This window comes from Lampetra fluviatilis, chromosome 58 (genome assembly GCF_964198595.1).
Source record: "Lampetra fluviatilis chromosome 58, kcLamFluv1.1, whole genome shotgun sequence".
Taxonomy (NCBI): domain Eukaryota; kingdom Metazoa; phylum Chordata; class Hyperoartia; order Petromyzontiformes; family Petromyzontidae; genus Lampetra; species Lampetra fluviatilis.
This window is the reverse complement of record NC_136332.1, coordinates 7278271-7291023: the sequence shown is the minus strand read 5'-3', so window position 1 is coordinate 7291023 and position 12753 is coordinate 7278271. Positions and strand designations below refer to the sequence as shown.

At 56.8% G+C, this 12753-nt stretch overlaps 1 protein-coding gene across 1 annotated transcript; it reads left to right on the top strand.

Annotated features, from left to right (window-relative positions):
- The first annotated feature begins 4122 nt into the window (after window positions 1-4122).
- On the top strand, window positions 4123-6491 carry LOC144950474 (cdc42 effector protein 4-like). The gene is made up of 2 exons (XM_078880599.1): window positions 4123-4202; window positions 5164-6491. The coding sequence occupies exon 2, from the start codon at window positions 5166-5168 to the stop codon at window positions 6414-6416; it is 1251 nt and encodes a 416-aa protein (XP_078736725.1). The 5' UTR covers window positions 4123-4202; window positions 5164-5165; the 3' UTR covers window positions 6417-6491.
- Window positions 6492-12753: the final 6262 nt, after the last annotated feature.

Below are 12753 nucleotides of genomic sequence, written 5' to 3'. Positions count from 1 at the left end.
CACCATCACCACCACTACACCATCACCATCATCACCACCACCATCACTACACCATCACCATCACTACACCATCACCATCATCACCACCACCATCACTACACCATCACCATCACTACACCATCACCATCATCACCACCATCACTACACCATCACCATAACTACACCATCACCATCATCACCACCACCATCACTACACCATCACTGCCACCATCACCATCACTACATCACCACCATCACTACATCACCACCATCACTACATCACCACGTGTCCCCTCTCGGGCCCCCCCTCCCCCGCGCCCCCCGTCACTCCGAGGCAACAATGGCAGGAAAGGAGACGCCGCCCATTGCCCATCCTGTGTCCCTCCGTGTCCCAACACGTGTCCCCGTCTCCCCGTCTCCCCGCCGTGTCCCCGTGTCCCTGTCCCTCCGTGTTCCCGTGTCCCCACGTGTCCCCGCCGTGTCCCTCCGTGTTCCCCACGTGTCCCCGTGTCCCTGTGTCCCTGTGTGTCCCTGTCCCTCCGTGTCCACGTGTCCCTCCGTGTCCCACACGTGTCCCACACGTGTCCCCGTGTCCCCGTCCCTCCGTGTCTCCATCTCCCCGCCGTGTCCCCGTGTCCCTGTCCCTCCGTGTCCCCACGTGTCCCCATCTCCCCATCGTGTCCCTGTGTCCCTGTGTCCCAATCTCCCCATTGTCTCCACGTCTCATCATCTCTGTGTCTCCACAGTCTCCACATGCCGCTATGACGAAATGTCCGTCTCCTCGTCTCCACGTGATCCCGTGTCCCTGTCTCTCCGTGTCCCCTTCTGCTCGTGTCTCCACGTGTTTGGGGATTGGGGTTGGAGTCAGGGTTGGGGGTTCGGACTAGGGCAGGGGTTGGAGTTGGGGTTAGACGAGGGATACGGCTCGGGCTAAGTCGGGGTTCTGTTCGTGATATGGTTGAGGTTGGGTGTGAGGGATGGTGTTAGGATTGGGGGTTAGGGATTAGGCTTTGGTTAGGTTAGAGTTGGGGACAGTGCTGGATTAATCTAGTGCGGGGCCTGCAGCAGATGATGTTAAAAGGGGCCCTAAAATAAAAAAAAAACGTAAATATTAATATACGATGTTTTCACTTGCACAGTAAAGTAATTGTATTTTTTCATTTGCTATACAGCCAGATAATACGACAAATCGCTAACCTTAAACACCCAGTCGTTCGTAAAAGTTGAAGGGCAGTATAGTACTCTAGTTATAGAGCAAGTGCAGAATCACTGAACCGGAATCGATAGCTTGAAAGCATTTAGCGTGGGGCCCTTGAAAATGCGGGGCCTGTAGCTACTACACATGCAGCTACTACACACGTAGCTACTACACACGTAGCTACTACACACGTAGCTACTACACACGTAACTACTACACGTGTAGCTACTACACATGTAGCTACTACACACTTGTAGCTACTACACACTTGTAGCTACTACACATGTAGCTACTACACACTTGTAGCTACTACACGTGTAACTACTACACGTGCAGCTACTACACACGTAGCTACTACACACTTGTAGCTACTACACACGTAGCTACTACACACTTGTAGCTACTACACACGTAGCTACTACACACTTGTAGCTACTACACGTGTAACTACTACACGTGTAGCTACTACACGTGTAGCTACTACACACATGTAGCTACTACACACATGTAGCTACTACACACATGTAGCTACTACACATGTAGCTACTACACACATGTAACTACTACACGTGTAGCTACTACACGTGTAGCTACTACACACTTGTAGCTACTACACATGCAGCTACTACACACGCAGCTACTACACACGTAGCTACTACACACGTAGCTACTACACACATGTAACTACTACACGTGTAGCTACTACACGTGTAGCTACTACACATGTAGCTACTACACACATGTAGCTACTACACATGTAGCTACTACACCATGTAACTACTACACGTGTAGCTACTACACATGCAGTAACTACTATACACATGTAACTACTACACGTGTAGCTACTACACATGCAGTAACTACTATACACATGTAGCTACTACACGTGCAGCTACTACACATGTAGCTACTACATATGTAGCTACTACTTAGGTAGCTACTACACATGCAGCTACTACACGTGTAGCTACTACACATGCAGCTACTACACATGCAGCTACTACACGTGTAGCTACTACACATGCAGCTACTACACATGCAGCTACTACACATGCAGCTACTACACATGCAGCTACTACACGTGTAGCTACTACACATGCAGCTACTACACATGCAGCTACTACACATGCAGCTACTACACATGCAGCTACTACACATGTAGTAACTACTACACATGCAGCTACTACACGTGTAGCTACTACACATGCAGCTACTACACATGTAGCTACTACACATGCAGCTACTACACATGCAGCTACTACACATGTAGTAACTACTACACATGCAGCTACTACACATGCAGCTACTACACATGTAGTAACTACTACACATGCAGCTACTACTTAGGTAGCTACTACACATGCAGCTACTACACATGTAGCTACTTGTGCTACGAGGATAATCCGGCACTGGACGTGGGGATCGGGCTGAGGTTATTGTTGAGGTTGTGGTGAGTGATGGTGTTAGGATTGGCGGTTGGGATGAGGATGGAATCAGGGTTTACGGAGTCCTCCTCCACAGAGGCCGATCTTGACACCGCTGGTACCAGTCATCGGCAAGTCCACTCAGCTCCACGTCCTCCTGTACCACATCACTCCATCTCTTCTCTCGCCCGTGCCGCGCCCGTTTAGCCCCCTCGATCCGGCCGAACAAAAACTGTTTAGGCATGCAGTGGCTGGGCATGCGGGCTACATGACCCAGCCAACGCAGCCTTGCCTGCCGGAGGAGCTCACCGATGGGACTTTGCCCAGACATTTCAAGGATTTGTGAGCTCCTCACACAACCCAGCCTGGTTAAACCCAGGATGGATCGTAGTTCAGGCCAGCCTCAGACACTGACACACAGACACAGACAGACACACACACACAGACACACACACACAGACACCCCTACTAACATACACACACACAGACACAAACGCAGACACACACAGACAGACACAGACAGACACACACACAGACACCCCTACTAACACAGACACACACACACAGACACACAGACACTCCTACTAACACACACACACAGACACACACACCCCTACTAACACACACACAGACACCCCTACTAACACACAGACACACACACAGACACCCCTACTAACACACAGACACACACATACAGACACACACACAGACACACACACACAGTCACACACACAGACACACACACAGACAGACACCCTATTAACACACAGCCCACACACAGACACACACACAGACACACCCACACACCCCTACTGACACACAGCTCACTCACACACACAGACACACTGACACACACACACACCCCTACTAACACACAGACACACACACAGCTACACACAGCCACACAGACACCCCTACTAACACACAGACACACACACAGCCACACACAGCCACACAGACACCCCTACTAACACACACGGGCTCGCTATCTTACTCCGCGTGGGGCGGTGAGGGTTTACTGCCGATAAGAGGGGTGATGGGGGGTGTCTGGCGATGTGGGTGATGGGGGCTGGTACAGGGTGATGGGGTGGTGATGGGGGGGGGGGGTGATGGGGGGGGTGATGGGGGGGGTGATGGGGGCTGGTACAGGATGATGGTGGTGGTGATGGGGGGGAGGGTGATGGGGGTTGGTACAGGGTGATGGGGGGGGGGGTGATGGGGGGGGTGATGGGGGCTGGTACAGGATGATGGTGGTGGTGATGGGGGGGGGGTGATGGGGGTTGGTACAGGGTGATGGGGGGGGTGATGGGGACTGGTACAGGGTGATGGTGATGGGGGGGGGTGATGGGGGGGTGATGGGGGTGGGTAATGGGGGGGTGATGGAGGGGGGGTGATGGGGGGGGTGATGGGGAGGTGATGAAGGGGGGGGGGGTGATGGATGGAGGGGGGGTGATGGGAGTTCCCTAATCAATGAGACGGCCTGGTGACGTCACGCCGGTCCCTCTCTCTCGCCCCGCGGAGCCTCCAGCAGAGAGAGGCGAGGAGCGGCAGCGCGGAGCGGAGCGGAGAGAGCGGCAGACGAGGAGGCGGAGAAGATGATGGTGCGTGTGGGAGACGAGGTGGGGGGTGGGGTGGGAGACGAGGTGGGGGGGGAGAGAGAGGGAGGCGAGGGGGGGGTGTGAGCGAGATGAGAGAGATGAGAGAACGCGGAGTGAAAGAGAATGAGACGCGAGGCGACGCAGAGATGATGGTGAGCAGGGAGAGGAGACAGCGGGAGACGGGGGGGGGGGGGAGATGAGAGAGACAGGGTGAGGTGGGAGATGAGAGAGAGGGGGGGGTGGGAGATGAGAGAGACAGGGTGAGGTGGGAGATGAGAGAGAGGGGGGGGGGAGATGAGAGAGACAGGGTGAGGTGGGAGATGAGAGAGAAGGGGGGGGGGGAGATGAGAGAGACAGGGTGAGGTGGGAGATGAGAGAGAGGGGGGGTGGGAGATGAGAGACAGGGTGAGGTGGGAGATGAGAGAGAGGGGGGGGGAGATGAGAGAGAGGGGGGGGGATGAGAGAGACGGGGGGGGGGGGGGTGAGCGGGAGATGCGTTGATGGACCCGGCTGAGGAGGGAATTAGAGAAGACGCGAGGCAGGGATGGGAGATGAGCGGGAGTGGGAGAGTGGGAGGAGGGACAGGGAGACACGGGAGGGGGGGGCGGTGGGGGGACAGGGAGACAGTGAGACATGGGGAGTGGGGGACAGGGAGACGGGGGGACAGGGAGACAAGGGAGGGGGGTGGGGGGGACAGTGTGACACGGGGGGGGGGGTGGGGGACATGGAGACAAGGGGGGGGGGGTGGGGGGGGACAGTGTGACACGGGGGGGGGGGGGGACATGGAGACAGTGAGACAGAGACACGGAGACGAGACGACACGCACAGCAGGCGCGCTCCCTCTGATCCTGACCCCCCCCCCTTGTGGACCCCTCTGCCCCCCCCCCCTTGTGGACCCCCCCCCCCTTGTGGACCCCTCTGCCCCCCCCCCCCCGCCTTGTGGACCCCCCCCCCCTTCCCCCAGTGATGCCACTGCTGCGTCAGCTCCTCCCGGGTTCCCCCTCGCGGCGTCACGGCTCGCGCGGGGAGCTGCGCGCCGAGATGATCAGCGCGCCGCTGCGGGACTTCAGGCACATCATGCACGTGGGCCGGGGCGGGGCCGCGTTCGGAGACACCGCGTTCCTCAGCGGTGGCACCACCTCCACCACCTCCACCGCCACCACCGCCACCACCTCCACCACCACCGCCACCTCGCCACCGACACCACCGCCGGCCTCGCGCCGCCCTTCCCCGCACAACCTGCTGCTGCTGCTGCCCTGGGGCAGGGTGCGGAGGAGCAACTCCGGGCAGCAGCAGCAGCAGCAGCAGGGAGGGCAGCTGGGTGCGATTCCTCCTGCCGGGCAGTCGCCCATCATCAAGAACGCGCTGTCGCTGCCCGCGCTCACGGGGCCCAGGTTCACTCTGGGCAGCTCGGGGTCTCGGAGCGCCACGGCGACCCCGGTGCGCGTGACCCCTGCTGCTGGGGGTCAGGCGAGGGGACCCCCCAAAGAGGATGAGGAGGAGGATGGAGATGAGGAGGAGGAGGAGGATGGACCCGGCGGCCTGGGATCTCCCTCCGCCCGCCGGCGCGCCGCGTTCCCGCACACGGACTCGGTGCTGTCGTTCCACGTGGACCTGGGACCCTCCATGCTGGGCGATGTGCTCGGCGTGATGGACGTGGTGGATGAGGCCCAGGGCGGAGCGGGCCCAGCGCGGAGCTCCGTGCTGGAGCCGCCGCCGCATGGTGCGGAAGATCTGGCGGATGGTGATGATGGTGATGGAGATGATGGTGATGGGGATGTTGATGATGGTGATGTTGATGATGGGGTGTTAGACGGGGCAGAGACTCGCGGGGCAGGGGAAAGGGCAGGGCCCAAGGGAGGGCAGTCGAGACTCGGGGGCAGTCACGAAGGGGGGCAGGAAAGGGCAGTCGCTGCTCCAGGGGAAGCCGTGAGTGTGGGGGCAGTGGCAGGGGCAGGGCAGGAGACACTGCAAGGGGCAGCGGAGAAGGTTGATACAGAGAACGGAGAGCGGGCAGCAGACAGGGCAGGTGATGGGTCGAGCGAGGGGGCAGTGGCAGGGCAGGATGTGAGAGAGGGGGCAGGGCAGGAGGAGACATTGGAAGGGGCAGAGCAGGAGACGAGGGGTGGGGCAAGGCTCGGGGCGCTGGGAAGTGAAGGGCAGGAGAGCTCGCAAGGGGCAGCAGGAAGGACAGGGCAGGGCCCAGGGCAGGGATAGGACCCCTGCTGCAGACGTCGCGCCGTGTAAACACCGCTGTCGCGACCCGCGTCGCGACTCGGAGAGGAAGAGGAGGTGGGGGGAGGAGGTGGGGGGAGGTGGGGGTTAGAAGGTGGGGGGGGAGGAGGTGGGGGGAGGAGGTGGGGGGGGGGAGGAGGTGGGGGGAGTGGGGGAGGTGGGAGGGGAGGAGGTGGGGAAGGGGGGAGGTGGGGGGAGGAGGGGAGCAGGTGCGGGAGGGGAGGAGGTGGGAGGGGAGGAGGTGGGGGGGGGAGGAGGTGGGGGGAGGTGGGGGTTAGAAGGTGGGGGGGGAGGAGGTGGGGGGAGGAGGTGGGGGGGGGGGGAGGAGGTGGGGGGAGTGGGGGAGGTGGGAGGGGAGGAGGTGGGGAGTGGGGGAGGTGGGGGGAGGAGGGGAGCAGGTGCGGGAGGGGAGGAGGTGGGAGGGGAGGAGGTGGGGGGGGAGGAGGTGGGGGGAGGGGGGGAGGTGGGGGGGGGGAGGTTGGGAGAGGTGAGGAGGTGGGGGGAGGGGGGGAGGAGGTGGGGGGGGCTGCGATCAGGAATGTGATGGAGGTTATCTCTCGGCGTGAGACCGGCAAATAGACACCCCCCCCCCACGTGCTGTCTCGGCGTGCCTCCGTGTGTGTGTGCACTTGTCTGTGTGTATCTGTGTGTGTGTGTCTCTGTGTGTGTGTGTCTCTGTGTGTGAACACGTGTGTGTGTGCACGTGTCTGTGTGTGTGTATCTGTGTGTGAACACGTGTGTGTGTGTGTGTGCACGTGTCTGTGTGTGTCTCCGTGTGTGTACACGTGTCTGTGTGTGTATATCTGTTTGTGAACACGTGTGTGTGCACGTGTCTCTGTGTGTGTGTATATCTGTGTGTGTGCACGTGTCTGTGTGTGTATCTGTGTGTCAACACGTGTGTGTGTGCACGTGTCTACGTGTGTGTGTGTGTGTGCACGTGTCTGTGTGTGTATCTGTGTGTGAGCACGTGTGTGTGTACACGTGTCTCTGTGTGTGTGTGTATCTGTGTGTGAACACGTGTATGTGTGCACGTGTGTGTGTATATCTGTGTGTGTATATCTGTGTGTGAACACGTGTGTGTGTGAACACGTTTCTGTGTGTGTGCACGTGTCTGTGTGTGTGTAGATCTGCGTGTGAACACGTGTGTGTGTGCACGTGTCTGTGTGTGTGTATCTGTGTGTGTGTATCTGTGTGTGAACACGTCTCTGTGTGTGTGCACGTGTGGGGAGCGGTGGTGTAGCGGTCAGCGCGCTGTGAACCCGGAGACCCGAGTTCGATGCCTGCTCACGGCCAACCCCGGTGACGATTATCTGTACCCGTCATGAGCCTCCTCTAGGTCGACTCAGCCTCAAACGAGTACCTGGTGCGGTGTGCGGTAAACATCGCCACTGGGGAGACAAAGGCGGCCGGGCGTGGTGCTGGACACCCCACCCCCTCGTGTGCCGTGCCGGCCTTCATAGGTGCTACTCGCTAACAGCACTTGCCCCAACAGTCTGTTACAGTCTGTTACAGGCTACACAGGGGATCTTTGTCTCCGTGTGTGTCTCCGTGTGTCCTCTGTGTGTGTCTCCGTGTGTCTCCTGTGTGTGTCTCCTGTGTGTGTCTCCGTGTGTGTCTCCGTGTGTCCTCTGTGTGTGTCTCTGTGTGTGTCTCTGTGTGTGTCTCCCGTGTGTGTCTATGTGTGAGTCTCTGTGTGTGTCTCTGTGTGTGTCTCCGTGTGTGTCTCCGTGTGTCCTCTGTGTGTGTCTCCTGTGTGTGTCTCTGTGTGTGTCTCCCGTGTGTGTCTATGTGTGAGTCTCTGTGTGTGTCTCTGTGTGTGTCTCTGTGTGTGTCCTCTGTGTGTGTGTCTGTGTGTGCCTCTGTGTGTGTCTCTGTGTGTGTCTCCATGTGTGTCTCCACGTCTTTATACCTCATCATTCACGTCCCCTTCCCGCGGAGATGGAGCGAGTTGGGTGGATCGTGGTTCCATTTGTTTTCCTAAGGAGCGGTGGCGATTAATCTGCACCTCCACCCTCTCAGGTCGACTCAGCCATAAATGAGGACAGAGACTCCTCTATTTACTAACGAGTTGGGTTCCAGAAGTCTGTTCGTAAGTCGATTTGTTCGTAAGTGAAACTTTATATCTTGTGAATCTTAACGCGTTATCCTGCATGTACACTGAACACGGGGAGTGGCTTTAAACGTTGTACAATCTCCTGGTTCTTCGCGTTCTGCAGATGTAGATGCCACTGGTTCTTCACGTTCTGTAGATGTAGATGCCACTGGTTCTTCACGTTCTGCAGATGTAGATGCCACTGGTTATTCACCTTCTGTAGATGTAGATGCCACTGGTTATTCACCTTCTGTAGATGTAGATGCCACTGATTCTTCACGTTCTATAGATGTAGATGCCACTGGTTCTGCATGTTCTGCAGATGTAGATGCCACTGGTTCTTTACGTTCTGCAGATGTAGATGCCACTGGTTCTTCACGTTCTATAGATGTAGATGCCACTGGTTCTGCATGTTCTGCAGATGTAGATGCCACTGGTTCTTCATGTTCTGTAGATGTAGATGCCACTGGTTCTTCACGTTCTGCAGATGTAGATGCCACTGGTTCTTCACGTTCTGTAGATGTAGATGCCGCTGGTTCTTCACGTTCTGTAGACGTTGATGCCACTGGTTCTTCACGTTCTGTAGACGTTGATGCCACTGGTTCTTCACGTTCTGCAGATGTAGATGCCACTGGTTCTTCACGTTCTGCAGATGTAGATGCCACTGGTTCTTCATGTTCTGTAGATGTAGATGCCGCTGGTTCTTCACGTTCTGCAGATGTAGATGCCACTGGTTCTTCACGTTCTGCAGATGTAGATGCCACTGGTTCTTCACGTTCTATAGATGTAGATGCCACTGGTTCTTCATGTGGCATCTAGATGACGTACGGGACAGCTTTGTTCGTATCTCTGAAAGTTCGTAAGTCGAATATTCATAAGCAGAGGAATCCCTTCTCCTGGTGCGGTGTGTGAACGTCGCCCCCATGGAGAGACAAAGACGGCCGCGCTCCTCCGCTCGTGAGTGTGCCGTTGACCCCTTCACAGGGGCACGGTGACCCCACGCACTCACGGCCCCCCAAACAGCCTTGCGTGGGATACACGCGGCGGGGTCTTTGTAGCATTCACATCTCAGCGTCGTGAGAAATGGCGATAGCCTTCATCCAGCAGTGGAATGATCATGGCTACTGAGGATGATGATGATGATCATGGCTACTGATGATGATGATGATCATGGCTACTGATGATGATGATCATGGCTACTGATGATGATGATGATGATCATGGCTACTGATGATGATGATGATCATGGCTACTGAGGATGATGATGATGATCATGGCTACTGATGATGATGATGATCATGGCTACTGAGGATGATGATGATTATGGCTGCTGATGATGATTTTTGTAAAGTGACTTTTGTTTTTTGTATCGACGCGCTCCGTGTTGGTGCCGTGTTGGTCGTGCCACGTGAACACAGCCGTGAATCTCAGAGGAACCCCTCGCCCATCGCTACCCCCTCGCTATGGCAACCCCTCACCCATAGCAACCCCCTCACCCATCGCTACTCCCTCGCCCATGGCAACCCCCTCGCCCATAGCAACCCCCTCACCCATAGCAACCCTCTCGCTATGGCAACCCCTCACCCATAGCAACCCCCTCACCCATAGCAACCCCCTCGTCCATCGCTACCCCCTCGCCCATAGCAACCCCCTCGCCCATGGCAACCCCATCACCCATGGCAACCCCCTCGCCCATGGCAACCCCCTGGCCCATGGCAACCCCCTCGCCCATAGCAACCCCCTCGCCCATAGCAACCCCCTCGCCCATGGCAACCCCTCGCCCATGGCAACCCCCTCGCCCATGGCAACCCCTTCACCCATGGCAACCCCCTCACCCATAGCAACCCCCTCGCCCATGGCAACCCCCTCACCCATAGCAACCCCCTCACCCATAGCAACCCCCTCACCCATAGCAACCCCCCCGCCCATGGCAACCCCTTCACCCATGGCAACCCCCTCGCCCATAGCAACCCCATCACCCATGGCAACCCCTGCACCCACAATTACCCCTTGCCCGCGACTACCCCCTCAGCTGTTTTAAATAAAGGTCTCCAACTTCCACTTTCTCTCACAGACTCAATTCCTCAACCCTTAAGGTCACGTGCAGTAGATTACATCCATCTTGTGGCTGCCACTGCTGCATCATTCTTGGGAGCTACGGTGGCTAGGAGATGTTAACATCCTCGCCTGGTGTACAGGAGGTCGTGGGTTCGCTCTTGACCCTGACGCCTGCTGCTGCTGTATATTTGGAGTTTGCATCTCTTTCCGTGGTGAGATGTTAACTACCTCGCCTGGTGTACAGGAGGCCGTGGGTTCGATCCCGACCCTGACGCCTGCTGCTGCTGTATATTTGGAGTTTGCGTGTCTCTCTCTCTCGGCGATCGCGTGGATTTTTCTCCACGTACGCCGGTTTTTTTACCTCCACATTTAGAATCGATTTCACCACGCGTTTAGAGTGATTTGCCTGCTGCTATAAAAGTCCACGTGATGATGATGATGATAAAGCCACGACGTTAAGCTGTCATTTGTGACGGCCAGGCCACCTAAATAATTATAGTTTAGTTTTATTCTTAAATCAATCACCACTCCTTCCATCAGTTATGCCTCGTTCCAGCCCGTGACGTCTTTTGCCCGAGTTTTTTCCCACCAAGAGAGGAGATGGGGCAGTGGAAATCAACTCGTGGTTGCTGCTGCCCGGATCGTTAACCCCGCAGGATCGCCAGAGGTGGCAACGGATCGAGGAGAGAGGCCCTCATTCTGCAGTGGATTGACCATGGCTGGTGGTGGTGGTGATGGTGATGAGGTTTACACCATTGGAACCTCCTTTGCCAGTAGCTAAATATGATCATTGGTTGTTTACCCTTTTATCTGGCAACAAAACTGACACCTTTTATTACCAGATGACGCCAAAAGGCGCACAACTCAAAGACAATGCACCATCAGAGTATGAGAGCTCGGGGTAAGCATTTACACCATTGGAACCTCCTTTGCCAGTAGCTAAAAATGATCATTGGTTTTTTACCCTTTTATCTAGCAACAAAACTGACACCTTTTTTTTGTAAATACCTTGTAAAAAAGGTTGTTGCCAGATAAAAGGGTAAAAAAACAATTATCGATGATGAGGTTGCTAAACGATAAACTATTTAAAGCAAAGTGGCTTTATCATCATCATTATGTAGACATTTATATCAGCAGCCAGACACTTTACATTCGTGATGTTCATTCTAAATTTGGAGGGAAAAATTGGAGGACCTGGAGAAAAATCCACGCCAAAGGGAGAGGGGCGTGTCACTACCCCCACGTCCACAAGGGGGCGTGTCACTACCCCCACCACCACAAGGGGGCGTGCCACTAGCCCTCACGTCCACAAGGGGGCGTGTCACTACCCCCACGTCCACAAGAGGGCGTGCCACTAGCCCCCACGTCCACAAGGGGGCGTGTCACTACCCCCACCACCACAAGGGGGCGTGCCACTAGCCCTCACGTCCACAAGGGGGCGTGTCACTACCCCCACGTCCACAAGGGGCGTGTCACTACCCCACACGTCCACAAGGGGGCGTGTCACTACCCCCACCACCACAAGGGGGCGTGCCACTAGCCCTCACGTCCACAAGGGGGCGTGTCACTACCCCCACGTCCACAAGGGGGCGTGTCACTACCCCCACCACCACAAGGGGGCGTGCCACTAGCCCCCACGTCCACAAGGGGGCGTGTCACTACCCCCTACGGCCACAAGGGGGCGTGTCACTACCCCCATCACCACAAGGAAGCGTGTCACTACCCCCATCACCACAAGGGGGCGTGTCACTACCCCCATCACCACAAGGGGACGTGTCACTACCCTCACCACCACAAGGGGGCATGTCACTACACCCCACCACCACAAGGGGGCGTGTCACTACCCCCATCACCACAAGGGGGCGTGTCACTGCCCCCATCACCACAAGGGGGCGTGTCACTGCCCCCACCACCACGAGGGGTATGTCACTACCCCCATCACCACGAGGGGCGTGTCACTACCCCCATCACCACAAGGGGGCGTGTCACTACACCCCACCACCACAAGGTGGCGTGTCACTACCCCCCACCACCACAAGGGGGCGTGTCACTACACCCCACCACCACAAGGGGGCGTGTCACTACCCCCATCACCACAAGCGGGCGTGTCACTAACCCCACCACCACAAGGGGGCGTGTCACTACCCCCACCACCACAAGGGGGCGTGT